The 23,011-nt window shown below is 41.0% G+C and overlaps 1 protein-coding gene across 3 annotated transcripts in view; it reads left to right on the forward strand.

Annotated features, from left to right (window-relative positions):
* Nucleotides 1-17,301: 17,301 nt before the first annotated feature.
* The window catches only part of LOC138149736 (nucleoside hydrolase-like), a 15,690-nt gene continuing 9,980 nt past the window's right edge, over nucleotides 17,302-23,011 (forward strand). The window contains exons 1-3 of one of the 3 annotated variants that reach the window (XM_069072960.1): nucleotides 17,302-18,345; nucleotides 18,986-19,182; nucleotides 22,704-22,880. In XM_069072960.1, the coding sequence (XP_068929061.1) occupies nucleotides 19,000-19,182; nucleotides 22,704-22,880 (360 nt within the window). In that variant the 5' untranslated portion in view covers nucleotides 17,302-18,345; nucleotides 18,986-18,999. Of the gene's footprint in view, nucleotides 18,371-18,957; nucleotides 19,183-22,703; nucleotides 22,881-23,011 lie in introns of all 3 variants that reach the window. The other 2 variants (XM_069072958.1, XM_069072959.1) reach the window with 2 other exon arrangements.

The raw sequence follows: 23,011 nt of genomic DNA on the forward strand, positions 1-23,011 counted from the left end.
ATTGCGACCTATAGCCCAAGTTTAGTCTGTCCCTCCTCCCATGGACTTTGCCATGGAAAGTTGGAGATCTGGAAGAGATGTGACCAAAGATTTCCCAGGGTTCCTAGGTTTCTTAGGATATTTGACATTGAAGGAACTTCCTTCCAAGGGGAAACCATCTGTAGAGGAAATGTGGACATATCCAGTTCCATGCTTCTCCTACCAAGCCCAAGAAGGGACTTGGGATGGGTTCATCACTATCCTGCCAGTAAAGGTCATACAATCAGACTGGGAGAACAAGTGAGGAACTGGCCAGACCAGAAAGATGGCCAAAAGCAGACCTGTGCAGGTAGACTGGAACTGGGCACAGGAGCAGAGAACAGCAGGCAGACACATGGTCCCTTTTCCTCTTTTTCTTCCTTGGAACAATTCCTTCTTCACTTTACCTGTCCCACTGCTTTACTTCCTATTTCCCAGTATGAATAATGGGGAAGAATGGGTGGGAGTGCTATGTTTTTATGCTTTTTCATTACTATTAAAGACGAAGGCCATTAATGATTCCTGTCCAAGCCTACAGGTGTATGTGGTTTAAGACAGAGAGAGGGAAATTAGCCCAAAACAAAGAGATTTTTCTCCAGGTCACACTGGAGTGGGTACTAGGGTCATGGCCTTTAGCCAATTAAATAGAGAATTAAGTAATTTTCTATAGTTTCTGAGCATATCCATACCTGCTACATTGCTATTGAGCCCAGAAAGATATTTAACAAGAAAATGAGCCTATAAGTAAAGAAGTATCAGGATGTGACATATGGTATCCAAGATCACCTTTTGTTACAACTGCTGCTAACTAGACTTATTCGGCATTAGACCTCCTACACCAGTATAGGCACAACCCTTTACCGTCATAAGATCATTCAGATACCTGGACTTTTTAAGGAAAATCATTGTACTGTCAAAATCCATGTTAAAAGATACTGGAGGGGCAGCTAGGTGGCGCAGTGAATAGAGCACTGGCCCTGGAGTCAGGAGGACCTGAGTTCAAATCCTACCTCAGACATTTAACACTTAACTAGCCATGTGACCTTGGGCAAGTCACTTAACCCCAATTGCCCTCCAAAAAGAAAAAAAAAAGATATTGGATAGATAACGTCCTTGACCAAAAAACAGGTGTTCCTTTGAATATCTGGGAAGCGTGCATGGGAAACAATGAAATGTTACATTTTGCTCATTAAAATAATTTTTAAAGCTTCTCTTGTTACTTTTTCTTCAATAGAAAAGGATAAATAGGGGGAGAAAAACAGACAGATCTATTTCCTCTCCTCTCTCCCCATTCAAAGATGGCTGATTTCAAATGTTCAGACTGGCTCTGAATCTGAAGGAGTCCCTTTTCCGAGATTGAGCACACAAACCTCTTTTTTAAATTTATTTTTAAAATTCATTTAAAAAAATTTGAGTTCCAAATTCTCTACCTCGCTCCTACACTGCTTTGTAGTGTTGCTTGAAATCTGCTGCTGCTAGGCTGCCTTCCTTCATATCTTTTTTCACTAATTCCCTAGATATTTTTGACCTTTTCTTCCTCCATATTAATTTTGTTATTATTTTTTCTGTATCTATAAAGTAGTTCTTTGGTAATTTGATTGGCATGGCACTGAATAAATAAATTAATTTAGGTAGAACTGACATTTTTATTATTTTAGCTCTGCCTGCTGGCAAGTAGTAATTTTCCAATTGTTTAGATCTGTCTTTTTTTGTGTGAAAAGTGTTTTGTTATTGTGTTCATGCAGTCTCTAGGTTTGTCTTGGCAGGTAGACTTCCAAGTATTTTATATCGCCTGTAGAGATTTTAAATGGAATTTTCTTTCTATCTCTTCCTGCTGGGTTTTATATACAATATATAGAAATGCTAATGATTTATGTGGGTTTATTTTATATCCCACAACTTTGCTAAAGTTAACTGTTTCAACTAACTTTGTAGTAGATTCTCTAGGGTTCTCTAAGTATATCATCATATCATTTACAAAAGTGATAGCTTTTGTTTCTTCAGTGCTTATTTTTATTCCTTAAATTTCTTTTTCTTAGTTTATCACTATAGCCAGCATTTCTAATTCAATATTGAATGATGTTGGTGATAATGGACATCCTTGCATCATCCCTGATCTTATTAGGAATGATTCTCATTTATCCCCATTATAGGTAACACTTTTTCTTGGTTTTAGATAGATGCTACTTGTCATTTTAAGAAAGACTCCATTTATTCCTATAATGGATGTTGTATTTCATCAAAAAAGTGTTTGTAAAGCCAAGTACGAGCAGTCTCCTGAGGACTGCTGTAAATAGCTTTAAGGTTTTGATCACATAGTATAGTGAATTTTCTATTTATTCAGCAATAAACTAAAGTAAAACATCACAGAAACCAAAGTACAACATTCACAACGATATAACATAACTAATTATTACTAAAGTGACCACATATTCTTAAACAAAAGATTTTCAGTAAGTCACAATCTGAATCAATCAATATAAAGTACCCATCTAAAGTCTTCTGGCATGTGGATTGGGCACTGGCTCCAATCATCCTTAACTCAATCAGGTCAAAGAGAAAATACTCAGAGCAGCTGAAAGAAATCATTCAAGTGCCACAGAAACAGTCAGGATCACACAAGATTTAGCAGTTACCACGTTAAAGGAGCAGAAGTCTTGGAACATGATGTTTTAGAAGACAAAAGAGCTAGGATTACAACCAAGAATAAGCTGCACAGAAAAATTGAGGATAATTCTTCAGGGGAAAAATGAATGTTTAATAAAACCGAGGACTTTGAAGCATTCCCGATGAAAAGATCAGAGCTGAAGAGAAAATTTGACTTTCGCTTTGAGCCGTCCTAGGTAATCATTTAAAATGGTGAGGTACTCTCTTGATCCAGAGAACCCCACAAAATCATGCAAGTCAAGGGCTTCAAATCTCTGGGTCCACTTCAAAAACACCCATGAAACAGTCCAAGTTATCGAGGGCATGCATATCTGAAAAGCTCCCAAGCATTTGAAAGATCTGCTCTGAATTCTCTTTGGGCAGGTGAGCATTTATCATTACTCTTGGGGGGTTTCTTTACTTCAGGATCCTCCTCTAAGCATGAACCCTGGTTATCTCTCTTCCCATAATAGGCTTCTAGAGTTGGATTCTTTCTCCTTTGCCTGTACATTGTTGGGGGTGTCATATCCTAATTATTTGTAGTCACCCCTAGCCCTGGGGTATGGGAGATGGTGCCTCTTGCTCCAGATCTTCAGTTGTTCCCTTTAACCTGAAACCAAAGTGAAAGCTCCAGCCTCCTGTAAATACCCACAGCCGGGGCTTTCTGCCCCACTGCTTCTGCACACACTGAGCATGTGCTGGTTCCTTCTCACCTGGTCCCTCTTCACAGCACAGCTGGGTATGGTTTTCCTGGAAAACAGAAGTTCCCTTGATCTTGCCAGGCTGAAATGCCCAACTCCCCCCACTGTCCTGGGGGTAAAAGTTCTGGTGGTTGGGGCTGAGGCAGCCTCTCAAACCAACTAACCCCAGGGCTTGCCGCTTGTTTAAGAGGTTTGAAACTTGCAGTTTAAATGAAACCTAGTCTGGAGGTGTTTTCTCTTCACAGCGACCAAACCTCTAGAGATTTTTTTTTTTTCTGATCTTCTCAAATTGTCTGGAGGACCCTGGTCATGCCCCTGTTCTTGTTTATCTCCACCCACACTTTGATTGCCTTAAGGTGCTATTTTAACTCTTTTGTGGGAGAAAATCTGAGAGCTCAGAATTTTCTGACCTTTCTGCTGCCTTCCCAGAATCCCCTTTGTTTTATTGTTTCTTGATGTCTCATGGAGTCATTAGTTTCCATTTGTCCAATTCTTATTTTTAAGGAATTATTTTCTTCAGTGAGATTTGTACATCTTTTTTACATTTGGCCAATTATGATTTTTAATTAATATAATATTTTTAATTAATTTCATCAGTGAAATTCTGTGCTTCTTTTACCATTTGGTCAAATCTGTTTTTTATGGTGTTATTTTTCTTGGTGGGTTTTTTTTTGTATTATTTTTGTGCCCTCTTTTACCAAGGTGTTCATTTTTTTTCATAATTTTCTTTTACTGCTCTCATTTCTTCTCCAAATTTCTCTACTACTATTCTTACTTAATTTTAAAAATCATTCCTTAGCTCTTCCAGGAATTCTTGTTTCACTTGTGGTCAATTCATATTTTTCTTTGATGTTTTTCTTGTGCTGTTGCCATCATTGTCTTTTTCTAAGTTTGTGTCTTGATCTTCCTTGTCATCACAGTAACTTTTTATAATCGGATTATTTTTGTTTGTTCATTTTTCCAGCCTATTTCTTTTTTGGCTTTTGTAAGGCAATTGGGGTTAAGTGACTTGCCCAAAGACACACAGCTAGTAAGTGTGTCAAGTGTCCAAGGCTGGATTCCAACTCAGGTCCTCCTGACTCTAGGGCCGGTGCTCTATTCACTGTGCCACCTAACTGTTTCTCCCACCCCCCCACCCCCCCCAGCGTATTTCTTTGTTGACTTTGAACTTTATTTTAAAGCTGGGCTCTGCTCAGCTTGGGATAAGGCAGTACTGTCGCAAGCTTCAGCCTCTTTTTGCTGCTGTTTTCATAGCCATTTGGGGGTTTGGGAAGTTTTCAGTGCTTCCAAGGTAGTGTGATCTAAAGAGATGTGTGGACTCTGGTCCTTACCCAGGAGGGGCCCCTTGCAGTCACAAGTGATACTGCTCCCTTGTACACGAAAGGGCTTCTGGAACTTTAGCCCAAGAGTGGGTGCAGCAAGCGAGCTTTCAAACAGCATCTGTTCTGCATCTAGTAGAGCACAGGGGTTGCCTGTAATCATTTTCTGAGCAGCTGCCTGATCCCCTTAACGCCTCTGGGCTGAGAGCTCCCAGATGCTACTGGTGTTGCCGCCACAGGGGCTCCAGGCCAGCCCCCACCTCAGTGTTACAGACTTCTCCATCCAACCTTGTAAGGGTTGGAAAAATGTCTCATTCTGACCTTCCTTTGGCTCTGCTGCTCCAGAACTGCATTTGAGGTGTTATTTTAAAGTTGTTTCTAGGGGAACGTTGGATGAACTTGACTACAGTGCTTCTCTACTCTGCCATCTTAGCGTCTAGGCTCCCTCCCACTTTCTCTTTTCTCGGGAAATCTGGAGTTCAAATTCTAAAGTTAACAGAAGAGTTTATTTTTATGAAGCATGAGAAGTTGACTCCTGAATTTAAAAAACATCTTTAAAGGCTTCAATATAGAAAGATAGAAGTAAACAAAAAAAAAAAAAAACCTGCTTCTTTAAAAAAAATCTTTAAAATACCAAATATTTCTTATTTGGAAGAGATATTTATCACTAAAATCATATCTTTTCAACTGTCGAGCCTTTCCAAAATCCAGTGACTTAGTCCTCACATATTGCCCCAGACCGATGTAAGCAGAGCCTGGAGAGGTAGAACATCTATTCTCGTGCCGAGCTGGGGAAGGAATTCATATCGATATGCTGTCTATTACCTCCATTATCAAACTGCGTCACAAGAAGAAATATCGCAAGCCCCCTGAATATTCAAGTGGCAGCAGCTATTTTGTCCCCTTGTTTACTCTTCTATTATTTCTCCCCAAATCCAGACATCAGAAATGTTGAGACTTTGGGAAAAACAGCCTCATGCTGGAAGCTTCCAATGCGAGGGTGATTTTTGTTATGATTCCTATTATGTTTATTGAGGATTTCTAAATGCAGAGCACCAGGCCATCGGTGGTTCCTGCCCACAGGGAGCTTACATATTAGTACAGGAATGAGATGTCTCCATCATCATCATCATCATCAATGTTGTTATTCAGTTGTTTTTCAGTCATCTCCAACTCTTTGTGACCTCATTTGGGTTTTTTTTTGGCAAAGATAATGGAGTGGTTTGCCATTTCCTTCTCCAACTCATTTTACAGATGAGGAAATTGAGGTAAACAGGCTTAAGTGACTTGCCCAGATGGCTAGTAAGTGTCTGAGATCAGATTTGAACTCAGCTTTTCCTGACTCCAGTCTTGGCTCTCCGTCCACTACACAACCTAGCTGCCTATCATCATAATAGCTAACATTTCTGCAACACATACTGTGTGCTGGGTACCTCGCACATCAATCCTCACAACACCCCTTGGGAGTAGGTGCTATTATCCCTCTTTTACAGATGAGGAAACAGAGGCAAAGATGTTTTAAGTGATTTGCCCAGGATTCCATAGCCAGTCAGGGTCTGAGGCTGGACACAGGTCTTCCTGACTCTAGATCCAACATTCTATTTGCTACCATCTATCTGCCCCCAGAACAAATAATTCTAAATCATACTCTTATAGGTACATTAGGGAGTTATAAAGCAACATGCTATAAAAGGTCTGAGGATGCAAATTGTTATCAACCAGAGTTTTAAGGTAAATTTTCCTGGAGGACAACACTGGGGTTTCATTGTTAGGAGAACTAAGATTTCCAGACATTTATAATTTGGGACCGACCTCACACTATTTGAGAGAAAGATAAAAGAATGACGTGGGCAGAGATTGTTGCTGAAACAAAACAGCACAGGTGAAATATGGATTTACTTTACACATGGATTTTACTTTACACATGGATTTGCTTACACATCTAACAAAAACTTCTTTTGAAGAGAAAACACAATGAAAAGTCAAAATGTCACCTCCTTTCATTCCAATGAAATTGGATACCCATTGAATTTTAGCTCTTAGGTACTTACTAATCTAAATGTGAGATTATTTTAGAATCACACAATAGATTTAGAGCTGGAAGGAACTTCAAAGGCCATTTAGGCCAACTATCTCATTTTACAGATAAGGAAACTGAGGCCCAGTTAGGTTAAGTGAGCATCAGATGTCAAATTTGAACCCGGGTCCTCTGACTCCCTAGTAAGACTCTCTCCCTTGTCCAGAGATCAACAAGATGTGTGGGGTATGGACATCCCCCAAAAATTAAGTCAGAGGTTTCTTGAGGGAAGAACAGTGAGTTTTATTAAATTCTCCTGAGAAGAGGGCATCCCTTCCACCAGAAGAACCAGCAGAATGAGGAGGGTTCCAGAAGATGGAACAAGAATTTATATACCCTAAAGCAGTCAAGCCCCCTCCCACTGCTGTCCCTTCTCCCAGTGGCTGGGAGGCGGGCTTGCAATCTGAGGGTGAAATCTCCTCCAATGATAAGGAACCAAGAAGCCCACCACTATCTCCCAGTGGCTGGGAGGCAGGCTTACAAAGAACAAGGAAATAGGGGATAGGCGATCCAAATGTACCTATCCTTATTTGGCAAACACCAAAGGGAAGAAGGGCTTAAGGCTGATGGACAGCCAGGGAAGGGGGAAGGATCCTAGGTTGTGTCATTTCTTAGGAAACCCAGGACTCGGGTCTGTCCAGTCTTACGAAAGGCCGTCTCCGGTTTCCAGAGTTTCTCTCCCCTCTCCTCATTCTGAGGAGTCTTCACAGAGGGTGCAGAGAGAGTGTACCCCACTCAAAGAGGACAAGCTAATAGAGGAAATGAGCCACATCAATGCTGATATCCTCACTCTCGATGAAACAAGACCAGCACTGGACGAAGTTTCTCCATTTGGATGACATGGCAGTGTGCTGACCCTCCAAGTCGCCTTTCCCTGGACACAGTATGAGAGAAATATTTAAACATTTAAATTGTCTGGTTCATCAAGAACAAACAAAAAGAGAGACAGAATGAGAACCTCTGAGGCAACGTCACAAACATCCTTTATATTCCGCTCCCCCCCCCCCAAGTCTTCAGAAGAAATACAAGGTTTGGGGATAATTATAGACATACCTGTCAGCCACAAACCAGTGATTACAGCTGTAAGGCATTACATATAACAAATTCTAGTAATGTTTGCCTGAGTGCATTGTCTGAAAAGTCTTTATTTACAGAAATGATGTGTTCTCACAATAGCCAGTCCAAAGGACAACTTTTCTGATGTAATTCTTATTCACAGCACTGGTATCTTTGAAGTGATTTTTCTGGTTTTTTGTGAGTCAAGAAGGGTCAGGGGCAGTGCTTGAACTGCTGTGTGAAAGGAATTGGGTTTGGTTTGGGGTTTTTTTCCCCTTTTTTCTGCAGGAATAAAAATCTGAAATTCCTAGCTGCCTCTGATACAGGTTTGGTTAATGGGCAGCACTGCTCTCAATGCCTGTTAGCAATGTCAGTGATAAGCCTTCATCTTTCTTATTCTCAGTAATGAGCTATAATCTCATGGATACCTTTCAAATGTTTCTCGTAGCTCTGAGAAATTCTCTTCCTCTCTACAACTAAGAGAATGGCCCGGGTGACTTCTAAGATCCCTCTTAACTCTCATGTTCTAAGAGTCTAGAGAGATGGGAAGGAATAGAGGACACAGAGCTGGCCTTGAGGCTGAGAAGGCCAGAGTTCAGGTGTTGCCTCCAACCCTTAATAAGATACCTGGAACATAGTAGGCACTTCTTCACTCTGACACCTAGTGGATCTACGACTCTGGGCTCAGTCTAAACAATTCTCTAAAAATCTCTACTAATTTACAGAGGAGGTGTCGACCTGCATCAGTGAGATGAGTTTGTTCATCTGGGAGTTTGCTATACCAAAGTAATCACAGTTCCTTCCCCTATTCCAGGAGTAAAGGAAGTATTCAGGGAATGGGTGTCTGTGAATTATGCTGCTGGATACAAAAGTTCCAGGTGATTGCATAGTGATACCTTAAAAAGGTGACAACATTACTCAGATAAACTCAAGGAAAGGTCAGAAACTAATTGGATATCTCTTTTTTTTTTCTTCCAAGTTCTAGCAGTTACAGGGAAACATCAAATCTCATGATAAAAGAGTTCATTAAATGATCTCATTAAACTTCCTCTCTTCATAATTACCCTTCAAGTTAGAGTCCTGCAGAATCTGAAATATATGCCCAAAGCTGAGAGCATTTTCCTGTTCAGAAGATGGACTTCTTCATCACCAATACCAAGAAAATGACTGACCTATGTACTTAACATGAGAAGAAGAAAAGCCATGTCCTTTTTTTTTTAAGCCACTGGACAGTGCCAATAGATCTGGGGCTTTCCAAAGAAAAGAGCCATTTCTGCTTTGTGTGCAGTATCACATTTGCCTGGAGTCCTTCATAAATGCTATGCTTTGAACCATAAAGTCTAAATGTAACCTGAGAAATGGGAGATTCAGATGTTTCAACGGGGTTATTTTCAATGACAGCTGCTAGCTGATGGCTGACAAGAAATATTAAAAGAGGTAATGAGCATATATAGCATACTAATCTAAGTATTTTATCTTCTCTAGGGCAGTTGGGTGACACAATGGATAGAGCCCTGGCCTGGGGGTTCTGAGATCAAGAACTGACTTGGGATTAATCTCCTTTTAAGTTTATCTTTTCTTCAATAACTTTAGCTGATAATAGATTTTTCACTAAAATAATGATATCTCTGTGAAGAAAATAAGACAAAGATAAAATGAAAGATAAAATTTACTTTGAAATCTAAATTGTCAGCAATTTGAATTTATATTGGCAAGCAACCCAAGAGAACCTTTTTGGCATGATTATCCCTTAACCAAATCAAGAAAAATATTAATGCTCACTGACATGCTAGGCACTGGGGATGTAAGTACAAAGAATGAAACAATCCTTACTTGGAGCTTATATGCTAACAAGGAGACAAATATGCCCAGCATAAAAGTAAAGTTTGCAAGTGCAAATATATACAAAGTAGTTGAAGATCTGAGTTCGAATCCATCTTCAGCTACTTACTACCTATGTGACCTCAGACAAATCACTTAACCCTATTTGCCTCAGTTTCCTTATCTGTAAAATAAGCTAGGGAAGGAAATGGCAAAACACTCCAGGATCTATGCCAAGAAAACCCCAAATAGGGTTACAAAGAGTTGGACACAAGAACAATAATTTTATCCTCTCTAAAACAAATAAAGCCCAAGTTGAATACCATCCAACTGACATTTCTTGGGAGTCTCCTATATGCTAAGGCTTAGCTTAGCAGCTAAGCCTAAAGGGGAATTTTAAAAATTGTTTCCTCTAAGGGGTTTACGACCTTGTGGTGAAAAACAAGATCAGCACACAGATACATAAATCATGCAGTTAAACTAGATTCTTCATAAAGGTCTTATCTTCCTCTACCCATATTCCAATACCCAACTAAATCCCGGGTCAGAAACAAAATGGGAACGATAGCCAGAAATCAGATTTTAACAGTGCACAGAAGACTGGATCTGAATTCAAGAAGACTCATCTTCCTGAGTTCAAATTTGGCATTAGACACTTACTAGCTGTGTGACCCTGGGCAAGTCACTTAATCCTGTTTGCCTCAGTTTCCTCATCTGCAAAATAAGCTGGAAAAGAGGAACTACCACTCTAGTAGTTTTGCCAAGAAAACCTCAAATGGGGTATGAAGAATTGGACATGCTGGAAACTACTGAGTGACAACATCTGTATAAAGCCTTTCCTGATCTTTCCCAAATGCTAGTGCCCTCCCTCCCAAACTAACTCAAATTCAACTACTTTGTATATATTTGTACTTACGAGCTTCACTTTACTCTGTATACATTTGTCTCCTCATTAGCATATGTGCTCCAAGGAAGGACATTTTCATTCTTTGTACTTACATCCCTAGTACCTCGGACATCAGTGAGCGTTAATGTTTTTATTGATTTGGTTCAAAAGGTTCTCTTGTTTGGTACAGTAAGGTTGCTTGCTAATATAAATTCAAATTGCTGCCAATTTAGACTTCAAGGTAAATATCTTTCATTTTATCTGTGTCTTATTTTCTTCACAAAGATGTCATTATTTTGGTGAAATCTATCACCAGCTAAAATTATTGAAGAAAGGATTTAAACTTTAATGGAGACTAACCCTAAAGAACTGATGATTCCAAGAGAAAATAACAGAAACAGTGGCTGATTTCATAAAAGAAAATGACAACAGTGAAAAAAACAGGCCAAAACATTTGGAATTCAACCAAAGCAATCTTAAGAGAGAAATTTACAAATCTACAACCTTTCATCAATAAAAGATATAAATAATAAATCACTTAACTATATATGCAACTAAAAATTAGAAAAACAAGTCAAGAAAACACCAACTAAACACACCAAATAAAATTAAAGAAAAGATCAATAAAAATGAAAACAAAAAAGTGTTACATTGCTAAGTAAAACTAGGAAGTGGTTTCTTGAAAAAATTTATAGAATAGATAAACCATTAGTTAATTTGGTAAAAGGGGAGAAAAAAGAAAAGTAAATTGCTAGAATAAAATTTTAAAAAGGAAATTTCACAACAGATGAAGAAGAAATAAAGGAAATTACAAAGATGAAAATTTGCCCAATTATATGCTAACAAAACTGATAAATTAAATTATATTTACAAAATATGAAATGCCCAAATTAACAAAACAATTAAATGGAATTTAACCCAATCTCAGGAAAAGAAATAAAAAAAACCCATACAATTTATGGCATAAATGAACTCTGAAGGGGAAAAAAACCCAGAACCAGATAGGTTTACAAGTAAATGCTATTCAACATTTAAAGAACAATTAACTCCAATTTTACAGAAATTGTTTGCAAAAATAAGGAAAGATTACAGTATCCTACCAAACTCTTTCTATGAGACAAATATGGTTCCTGATACCTAAACCAGGGAGAAAAAAAATGAGAGGATATAATCTAAAGAGGACTATTTTAAACAAATATCAATGTAAAAATATTGAGTAAAATATTAGCAAATAGTGAAAAACCACGTGTTGAAAGCATTATACACGATGACCAGGCTAGCTTTCTGCAAGGGTTGTAAGGTTGCCTTCATATTAGGAAAATTATACACATAAAAAGAAATAACGAATCAATAAAATCATATAATTATATGAATACTAGAAAAGGTTTTATACATCAAAAACACTCAGAAGAACTAGAAAAAAATACATATCTTTCCTTAATATGATCAACAGTATCTATCTATAACCAAGAGCTAACTAACATGTGTAATAGAGAAATCTAGAGGTCTCGCCAATAAGATCATGGATGTCCATCCTGGGTGAAAAATACTTTATTATATAGTATTTATTAATATAGTTTGAATTTAGCTTTATGTGGTTAGATGTTGTTTAGCCTGTGGGATGTGTGGATCACCCTGATCCCAGGGACCTTCTAGGGACACCAGAGTGCTTGTTCTGGGTACACCCAGGTCTTGGATCTGGTCTGCCCAAAAGCTTTTAACTTCACCTAAATTTATTGAATGTTTACATTTATCTGCTGATATAGAGCTCTACCTTTTCTACATGTTGGCTACCCAGCTGTTTTTCTTTATGCCCTTGTTTGAACGCAAGAGAGAGCCACACTTTTTTCTGGCTCTCTTCTCTGCCAAAGTGACTTAATAAAATTATTTCTAAAAACCTTTTTTAGGTTTTGTTGTTTGTTCTTGACTGACAATTCTCACCACTATTATGTGATGCCATTGTAACAATATTATAGCAATAAGAAAAAGAAATTATGAGAAGAAGTATAGGCAAAGAAGAAATAAAATCTACACTTTTGGAAGACATTCTGGTGATCGATCTACTTAGAAAGTCCTAGAGATTCAACTTAAAATTAATTTTTAAAAATTAGCCAATTCATTAAAGTAGCAGGATATTTTAAAAACACCAAAGATCATCAGCCTTTCTACATATTACCAACAAAATTTGAAGAAGTAGAAAAAGAAATTCCATTCAAAATAATTACACTACTGGGGCAGCTAGGTGGCACAGTAAATAGAGCACTGGCCCTAGAGTCAGGAGGACCTGAGTTCAAATTTGGCCTCAGACACTTAACACAAAAACTAGCTTGTGACCTTGGGCAAGTCAACCCCAATTGCCCTCCAAAAAGCAGTAATAATAATAATAATAATAATTACACTATCAAGGAGTCTACCTAATAAGACATACAGAGGAACTATATGACTAAAATTATGAAATACTCTTTACAAAACTAAGAGAAGATTTAAATAATTAGAGAGAGATTAATTGCTCCTGGTTGAGTAAGTCATGCTAATAATAATAGCTAGCATTTAGATAGTGGTTTAAGATTTGCAAAATACTTTCCATGTGTAATTGTATTTGATCCTCAAAACAACCCTATGAAACAGTTGATATTAATATACTCATTTTACAGATGAGGAAAATGAAACTTGAAGGGGTTAAGTAACTTGTCAATGGCCATACAGCTAATATGTGTCTTAGGGAGAATTTTTAAAAATAGTATTTTATTTTTCCCAACTACATGTAAAAGCAATTTTTAACATTCTTTTTTTTTTAATTTGAGTTCCAAACAGTCTTTTTTTCTTCCCCCTCCCTGATATGATAAGCAATTTGATACAGGTTATACATGTGTAATCATGCAAAACATATTTCCACATTAGTCACGTTGTGAAAGAAAGTTCAAACTTGGGGGGCGGAGCCAAGATGGCGGAGTAGAAGCATGACCTTCCTGCAGCTCCGGCTCCCACATTCCCCAATCCATGTAAAAAGGGGACTCTAAACAAACTTTGGAGCTGCAGAACCCACAAAATGACACAGAGAAGCTAACCTCCCGCTGAGAACAGCCTGGCAGGCCAGCAGGAATCCAGCACAGCGCTCTGGGAGCCGAGCCCAGCCTCAGGCTTTAGCCCCAGGGCGGGCCTGACCAGCCACCAGCCAGAGGGAGTCCAGATCAGCAGCAGCTGTGGCTGTTTCCAGATTTATCAACACATAGATGTGAAGGACAAGGTGAGAGGCCAGTGCAGTCTGGACTTTGGGGACAGTAAGTGGGAGTGTGTGGCTTTTACCCCCAGGGCAAGAAGCTGCTGAGACACCTGCACAACAAGCCAGCACCACGTGGCAGCTTCAGCTCCTGGCCTGCAGAGTGTAGGGGGACCAAGCACCAGTCTGAGGGGTAATCGCTCTTGCTTTAACCTGCTTGGATCTGGATTGCAGTCTAGGGTGGAGGTCCTGGAGTGTGGGTCCAGCTTGCCAGAGCGTGTGGAGACCTCAGAGAGGGCACCCATCTAATACCTCCGGTAGCTGAGAAAACCCCAGCGTTTGGGACGAAAACTCCCGTCTGGTGGCAGAGTCCTACTGTGGCAAAAAGCCCAGGAGTCAAGTGACTGAGGGGAGACATGACTGGGCAAAGGAAACAAAGCAGACAGAAGATTCCAACATTAGACTTCTATTGTTTTGCATTAGCCACACATGTACAACCTATACTGAACTTCGTATCTTCCCAGTAAGGGTGGGTGACAAGGAAGGAAGGGAAATGAATCTGCAATTGAAAGTTTTAAAATAAAATATTCAAATATATATGTGTGTATATATGTCTATATATGAGGGTATATGGGCATATGAATACATATATGAATGTGTGTATATATGTTTACAGGTATGCATAGATAGAGGGCACAGGACCAATTTAACAGTAAGGGATGATACTTAAAAGGTGAAATTGAGAGGTGAGAGGAATATAATGAGAGGAGATGGGGAGAGACAGAATAGGGTAAACTATCTCATACAGAAGAGGCAAGGGAAAATGGTTACAATGGAGGGGAAGAATAAGAAGGCAAAAGGGAATGGGTCAACCTTATTCCCACTGAATCTGGCTTGAGGAGGGAGTGAAATACACACTGAATAGGGTATCTCACCCTCCAGGAGAATAGGGGGGGAAGGTGAGGAGAGGGGGAGGATGAAGGGGGGGGGAGGGGGGGGGGGGGAGGGAAGTTGGAAGCACCCACTTTTGAAAAGGGACGGGATCAAAGTAGAGAATAGAACAAGTGGGAGGTGGGATAGGAGGGAGGGAAATATAGTCAGTCTTTTACAATACATCTACTATGTTATTGTTTTGCATTAGCCACACATGTAAAACCTATACTGAACTGCTTATCTTCCCAGTAAGGGTGGGTGACAAGGAAGGAAGGGAAATGAATCTGGAATTGAAAGTTTTAAAATCAAATATTCAAATACATATATGTTTATATATACGTGTGTGTATATATATATATACATACTATTATTAATACCATCTTACATGTAATTGGGAAATAAGATATACAGGCACTGAGGCATAGAGATCCACTGGAAAAGCCGAAAGGGGTATGGGAGAAAATATGGGAGACAGCAGATTGGAGGAGGGGATATCCTGTGGGACTGATATTTTGGGCCGGTGGGTAGGGGAAAAATGGGGAGAAAATTTGTAACTCAAAATCTGGCGGAAACGAATGATGCAAATCAGAAGTTAATAAAGCATTAAAAAAAAAGAAAGTTCAAACAAAAAAAAAAACAGGAAAAAATAAAGTGAAAAATAATGTGCTTCAATCTGCATTCAGATTTCATCAGTTCTTTCTCTGTAGCATTTTTCATCATGAGTTAGGGAGGATCTGAACTCAGGTTTACCTGATTCCAAGTCCAGCATTCCATCCACTTATTATCTAAACCAATTTACAGAATTGATGCCAAGCAATCAAATTACCAAAGAATTACCAGTTAAACAAAGTAACAACAAACTTCATCTAGAGGAGAAAGAAAAGGTCAAGAATCTTAAGGAAAATAATGGAAAGGAATGGAGTCTAGAAGTATTCAAACTATATTACAAGGCAGTAATCTTCAAAATAGAAAAGTTGATCATTGAAATATATTAGACACATAAAATCCAGAAGCAATTGAACACAATGTTCAATAAATCCAAGGATAATTGCTTGAGGTGAAAATTTATTAGTCCAAAAAACAAAAATAAAAACCTGCAGGAAAACAGAATTTATTTTATTTTTAATTTATGGGGAAAAAAACAAGCATTTCCATAACATAGTATAATTAAAAAGATGATTGTACATGAAATTGCAAATCCATCATGTACAATTTTGCTATTCCTTTTAAACATATAATAAAGTCATCATGTAATTTTTTTTCCCCTTTTTCTTTCTCCTCTTCCCCTCCCCCCAGAGACATATAAAGTACTCTGGGAGAAATTAGACTGTGACTAACCTTTCACACCATATACCATAATAAGCTCCAAATGAATATATGACTTAGATATAAAAGGTCATATCATAAACAAAACAAGAGGGTCAGGGAAGGCTGTACCTGAAAACAGGCACACCACTGAGACTCCCCCAGTCTCATATTCCCAAGTAATCTTCCCATGGCGAATTTCTAGCCAATGCCCATCAACAGAACATCTAAGGGACATCACCAGTTGCTTCTGGTACTGGGTGTCTCTAGATGTAATACATGAATGTCCTGATAATTCATGTATATCCCTAGTACCCAAGCAAATAATCCTAACAGCAAAACAAAACAAAGCTAGAAATAATTTTATTAAAATCTTCATTAAAAAAGCAAACCAAGGGGTGGTTCGGTGGTGACTAGAGCACAGGCCCTGGAGTCAGGAGGACCTGAGTTCAAATCCAGCCTCAGACACTTAACACTTACTAGCCATGTGACCTTGGGCAAGTCACTTAACCCCAATTGCCCTGCCTTCCCCCCTCCAGAAAAAAAAAAGGCAAACCATTCATAGGTTTTAGTGTTTGTGCAAATAAATTGAAAGTTCATTGCTAACAGATTTGCCCCACTACCTACACAACCCTAGTACATAAGTGGAAAAAATAATGGTAAAATAATAGGGGTTACAAGTCTGAGAAACAGCAGAGCAGGCGAGCCATTCTGGTTGGAATATAGACGATCCCAAGAAGAGAAATAGGCGATGAATGGGGAAAGAAAAGCTCCCTTTCGATCTTTCATCTGCCAGTCTTTGGGTTGATCTCCTGTGCTTGGACCAAATTTCCTCCTCTTAGAAATCCTTATTTACTTTAAAGCAGTTTTGGCCCCACTTTCTACTGAGAGCCTTTCCTGAGTCCCTGCCGGCTTCTATGCCCGTTCAATAAACTCACCCTGTATGTATCTCGTCTACACTTGTCCATATTTGATTCGTGTACATATTGCCTCCTTGATGGGATGTCATTTCCTTGAGATCAGGGACTGGTTTGCTGCGTGTTTTGCTTTTTTTTCCCCTCCCTTCTGTCTTTGTATCTCCAGTGCCTAGAAGAGTGACTGCCGCACACATGAACATGATGGAACCAGATTGTGATGGTATTTAAATGCTGAACAGCTGAACAAACTGGAAGTAAAGGGAGTATTAATTTGTATCCCAGGGCGGGAGAGTGGCTTAGGCGAGTCGCGTCAGCCTCTCTCCTTGCGCCTTGTGGCACTTTCCCCCCTTGATCCCATCCCACCCCCCCTTGGTGCCATCGTTTCAATGCCCTGGCTCCTCCAGATCGCTCTAGTTTCCTCCTCTCCGGGAACTTGCCCTTGGCCAAGTCTCACCTGGAGCCTCAGGTGAGGCGATATTGTTAGAGCTTTAAGGAGTGCTTGGCCAGAGTGCCTCTGACCTCACTGACCGGTGGTCTTACAGGTGGGACGCCAGCCCTCAGCACCCAGGCAGGGCGCTTTCCCCCTCCATTCGGCCCCTCCGGGAGGCATTTTTTCCTGGCATTTATTTGCTTCTTGTTTTACTGACTCTTAAGGCGATTCCTTAAGACCCCTGTTAGTGCCCTTGGCATCAGGGGTAGGGCAGGGCCCCTACCATGAAGAGATGCTCCATCCAAGAACAGCGGTTCTTCGACTTGTTCGGGCTGTGGACCGGTTCTGACAATGTGGTGCAGCCTATGGGCCCTCCTCAGAATGGTGATCCCACTGTATCGTAGTGCAGTGACCGCAGTTTCTTTTAGGGTCACAGATGCCGGGTAAGACCCCTGGCCCAGAATGTGATCCTGGGCAGAGCTTTTTAGGGCATCACGTGGTTTTAGGGTGCCGTGATTTGCCTGTAAATGCACAGCTAAAGTGTGTCGAGCTTAATTTAAAAAACAAACACGAAACGACCTTCCTTTTGAAGACAAAAAGAAACCAAAAAAGAAAAAAGCTTTGAGGAAAAATTCGCAAATCTTGACCATGTTGCCTGTGCAGTGAAGGGGGGCCCGGGCTTGGCCACGCGTGACTGCAGGCCCCGGACTCGGCACAGTGGTGCTTCCTGAGGCCCGGGGACCTGCGCAGGGCGCTGCGCAGGGAGTGGGGGGCGCGGTCTCCTGCTGGCGAGTTAATGAGTGATCACATGAAGCAGTTGGCCCGGTTCCTGTTTCACACTTGGCCGGGCCCACATTCGTAGTGACCGTAGGGGGCACACCGCCCTCCCCAGGCTCTCCATCTGGGCGCGGACGGCAGGAGGCGTCTTTGCGGACTAGCCACGCGAGACTGTTTCCCCGCGGGGGTGATCGGAGGCCGGCTCCTGGGCCCGTTCGGGGGAAGCGCCGTGGAGACAGGTTCGGGCGCCCACTTCGCGAGCGGGTGAGGGGCGACAGCCGGGCCAAAGGAGCTCCCTGCACAGCCAGGGGGGGTGGAGGGGGGGGGACGCGCGAGGCGTGGGGCTGGCGGGGCGGCAGAGGAGGCCGGAGGCTGCGAGTCCCTGCCACGCTTTGTATCCATCTAGCTGTGCGGCGCCGACTCGCAGCGGCCCTCCTATTAACGCACCCCACGGCAGTCCCATCCCCGTGTCCAAACACACACAAACGCACAGTGGGATCCTCTCTCCGTCCTCCAGCAGGTGCAGAGGCGTGCTCATCTCTCCCTCTCTGCCTGTCACACACACACACACACACACACACACACACACCTGGGGGGGGGGGGGGGGGCGCTCCTGCCTTCTGCCTGGTCTCTCAAGAGGTGGCTGATGTCTTCCTGAGAAAGCAGCCTGGGAGCGCGTTCTCCTAGAACACTCTAACTGTAACAGGTGCTGTAACAAAAACACTTTTCCTTGAAACTTCCCTAGGACATAGGGCCCTTCAGGAACGTTTTCTCCACACAGTGGGAGGGTTTCTCCCCTTGTAGGGTATACAGCTTTTAATTGCGCTTCTATTTACTCTTTTCATCTCCAGGCTTTTCTGTGTCGGGTCTCATTTTCAGCAGAGACTCCAGCAATGGAAAAGAAATTGCTGTTGGTTGATGTTGATGCGGGAGTGGATGATGCCGCTGCCTTAATGATGGCCCTGGCGGCACCTAATGTCGAGGTTCTGGGGATCACTTGCTGTTTCGGAAATACCACAGTGGAAAATGTGTGTAAAAATGTCCTCCGGACACTGAAAAAGTGCAATCATTTACAGGTAACTTTTCTGGCTTGCAAGTCTCTATATTGCACGCGAACAATTCAGTTCAATAGGTGTGTATTAATTGAGTGCATATTCAAGGCACCACACTAGGGATTTGTTGTTTGATTAATGAGTCATGGCCAACTCTTTGACCCTGTTTGAGGTTTTCTTGGCAAAGATACTGGAGTGGTTTACCATTTCCTTGTCCGGCTCATTTTACAGATGGGGAAACTGAGGCAAACAGGGTTAAGTGACTTGCCCAGGGTCACACAGATAGTATCTGAGGACAGATTTGAACTCAAGTCCTCCTGACTATTCATTTCGTCACCTAGCTGCCCTCACACTAGGAATACAAAGTCTAAAAGGAAACAGCTCCTGCCTTCATTTTACCCCTAATAGTTATGAACCATGTGCCAGGTAGTCAAACTTTTTAAATCACCTACTATAAGCCCAAGAGCTGGGGAGAGAAATAGAAAGCCTTTGCCCTCTAGGACCTTACACACTAAATGAGGGAACGCTATATGCAAAAGGAAGATGAAAAGGGATTAGGGGGAAGCCAAGAGAAGGTGCTGAGTAGAGGGGGCATGATGCAGTAAAGCCGAGTGGGAAATAAAGAGAAAGCTGGCCTGGGCATCTTTCTTTAAAAAGACTTCTTTTTTTTAAGATTTACAGTCGGTAAAAATCTGCCTTCTCTACCTCTTATCTATTCCCTCCCATTTAGTTTCCCAATAAAGTGATTTAGACACATTGCTTCACATAATTACTAGTGATAGAGGCTTTAGAAGTAGGACTTTTTTTTTTTTTTCCAAGTTAGGGACTCTTTATAACATGGGACGAGTAATTCTGAAGTCCCTTTCCTGTGGTTTGGTTCTTTATTGAATCTTTTGGCTTCTCTTTGGATAAGAAAGTTGGCATAGAGAAGGAGAGGAAAATGTCAGGACTTGCACAAGGCATACACATTTCTTGTGTCTATGGTCCTATGTGATCATTAAGTAAATTTATTTAAACTTATTCCCCAACTTATTACATGGTTCTTTGACAAGATATTAAATGAAAATTTCAATACAATTAGAGACTACTGTGAAAATAGGTTAATAACTTACCTAATAAAATTATTGATAATTTAAAGGCCACAGTCATAAATTTATATCTGGAAGGGGGGCCAGGTAGCACAGCGAGTAAGAGCACTGGCTCCAGTGTCGGGATGACCTGGAGGTCAAATCTGGGCTCAGACACTTAGTGTCTGAGACACTCAGAAACACCTGGCCGTGTAACCTTGAGCAAGTTACTTAACCCCAATTGCTTACAAAAAATAAAATTATGTCTGGAAGGAACTTTATAGGCCTCTTAATTTTGTAGATAGGAAACCAGGTTAAGTGAATTGCCCCAGGGTCATACAAGCAGAAAATATTTGAGGTGAGATTTAAACTCAGGCCTTTCCGACTCCCAAGTACAGAGTTGTATGCACTATATGCTCTCTTTTGCATGGAATTTTCTAAGTATGAAGATTGTGTGTTGGCTTTCGTGGAAGGGATTGGGAAGGAAACTGGGTTGTACTTGGTTAATTTTCCATTAATGGTAATGGGGAACATTGAAACATCCACACTTTTTGGTTAATATCCCTTATAGTGTGATAGGCAAGACCTGTTGGTTGGCAAGAATTAGGGATTTGTGGTCTTAGGACACTGTTCCACCATGCTAAGAATCACGGAATTACTGACTGTGAGAATTGGAAGGAACCTTGATGGCCACTTAGTCCAACCCATGTGTAAAAGGACTATACTTTTAAGAAATCCTTCAGCTTCTTCTTAGAGCCCTGCCAGGAGGGAGGACCCGTCACTACTCAAGGTGGCCCCAAACTTATTGCTTGTGCAACTAATGCAAACTGCAGCTTGGACTAATCACTAATCAGCTGAGCAAGCCTGACGACCCTCCCGAGGTAACTGATTGCATGTAGAATAACTAAGTCCCAGCATTCACTAGCTTGTTTTTATAAGTCAAAATTTTGAATTGAAATTATTTTCATCAGACAAATGCCAACTAATGTAGCTGGCATGTTAAACATGTTGATGATTGTGGCCCCGACTCCTGTTGACACGTATATTTAGGATCACCTTTTGATGATCCTAATGGCGTGTAATAGAAAAGCCGCTTCTGAATTTCCTTTCGGTTTATCAGCGGTGCTTGGATGAGAGTTAGGGCAGGGATCTCACTGACCTGGCTGTGTGACCACAGACAAGTGACTTCAGGGCCCTGAGCCTCAGGCAGCCTCCTGTCATCGGTCCACCTCAGTGAGAGGAGTTCGCACTGGAGATCACAAGAAAACTTCACTTAAAACACTTGCGTCTTTGTGTGTAATAATTCATTGATCTTTCAAATGGAATTCTTAGAAATTTTCCAGTCGCTCTGGAATTTTATCATACAGTCTAATCCAGTTATATTTTGTAGTCCCTTTAAATTCTCATTAACCTACAGGATCCTAAGATTTTAAACAATGGATTTATATTTTATATAGTGGAGATAGGCACTCACTTATGTTTTTCTTCTTTGATTTTTTGTTTTAAGTCAAGCAGGCAATTTAGGTTCTGCAAGTTAGTTTTGATTGTCTGTAAATTGTTTTTATTGTTCAATCTTTAGTGACCCCATTTGAAGTTTCTTGGCAAAGATACTGGAGTGGTTTGCTATTTCCTTCTCCAGCTCATTTTACAGATGAGGAAACTGAGGTAAACAGGGTTTAGTGACTTTCCCAGGGTCACACAGCTAGTGTCTGAGACCAGGTCTGAACTTAAGGTTTTCTGACTTCAGGCTTGGCACTCCATTCACTGAGCCACCTAACTGTTCCTATGACAATAGTAAGATGAGCCTAATCTGTTCACCTCTCTGTTCATTGCTGTTTGAATTTATGAGCTCTCCATTAGAAGAACCTGAGAGACCATAAACTTTGCTTCTCTAGCCCCATCCATATGGCCAAAGTGGCGGCACCAGAACTAGAATATGTCATTGGGAAAAGAATTCATAACATAAAGAAGTCATTTAGTAATATTATTAGAAGAAAACTCACTATTTCATCTTCTTAAATTAAATAATTTAAAATAATTTGTAATTTATTGTAATTATTAATTATTTAATTAGCAATTGTAATGGGCTGTCTCTATCACACCCAGGCTGGAAGTGTAGGGCTCACTCATGATCGGATCCCATTACTCTTCGACACAAGACCTTTCTGTGATTCGCAGCTTTCATTACCTAAATCAGCTGCCCCCTCCTGGGGCAGCTCCTGGGGCAGCTCCTGGGGCAGCTCCTGGGCAGCTCGGTAAGCCCCTGCCTGAAGGATTCCCCACATGCCAGTGCCTGACTCAGTGCAGGCTAGAGCAGCAGGGCTTCCCCAGTGGCTGAGACAGTATGCATGTGCCACCACAGCTGGCACGATCTCATCTTACAGCTGCATGCTTTCATAGGGGAACCATGAACCCTGAGGAGATATTGTTATAAGATTTGGGTTAGTCTGACTCTTCTCTCCGAACATTTCATTTCAGATCCCAGTTTACCAGGGCGCTTCTTCCCCTTTACTCAATACAATGAAAAATGACAATTTTTATGGAACAGATGGCTTAGGGGACGTGCCCGATGCTGGCGCTCCTGGACTTGACCAAGTGCAACATGAACACGCTGTCGCTGCGATGATAAGGATCATCAATGAGAGGCCTAACAAGGTGGGATTGGCAAGGCATATTGAGTTTTTCCAAGACCTAGACTTATTAAATATTCATGGGGGAAGGAAAGAAGGGAGGGAGGGAGGAAGGGAGGAAGGAAGGAAGGAAGGAAGGAAGGAAGGAAGGAAGGA

This window comes from Petaurus breviceps, unplaced genomic scaffold, assembly GCF_028583685.1.
Source record: "Petaurus breviceps papuanus isolate PSGF00001 unplaced genomic scaffold, PetGlider_PUasm1.0 90849, whole genome shotgun sequence".
NCBI lineage: Eukaryota > Metazoa > Chordata > Mammalia > Diprotodontia > Petauridae > Petaurus > Petaurus breviceps.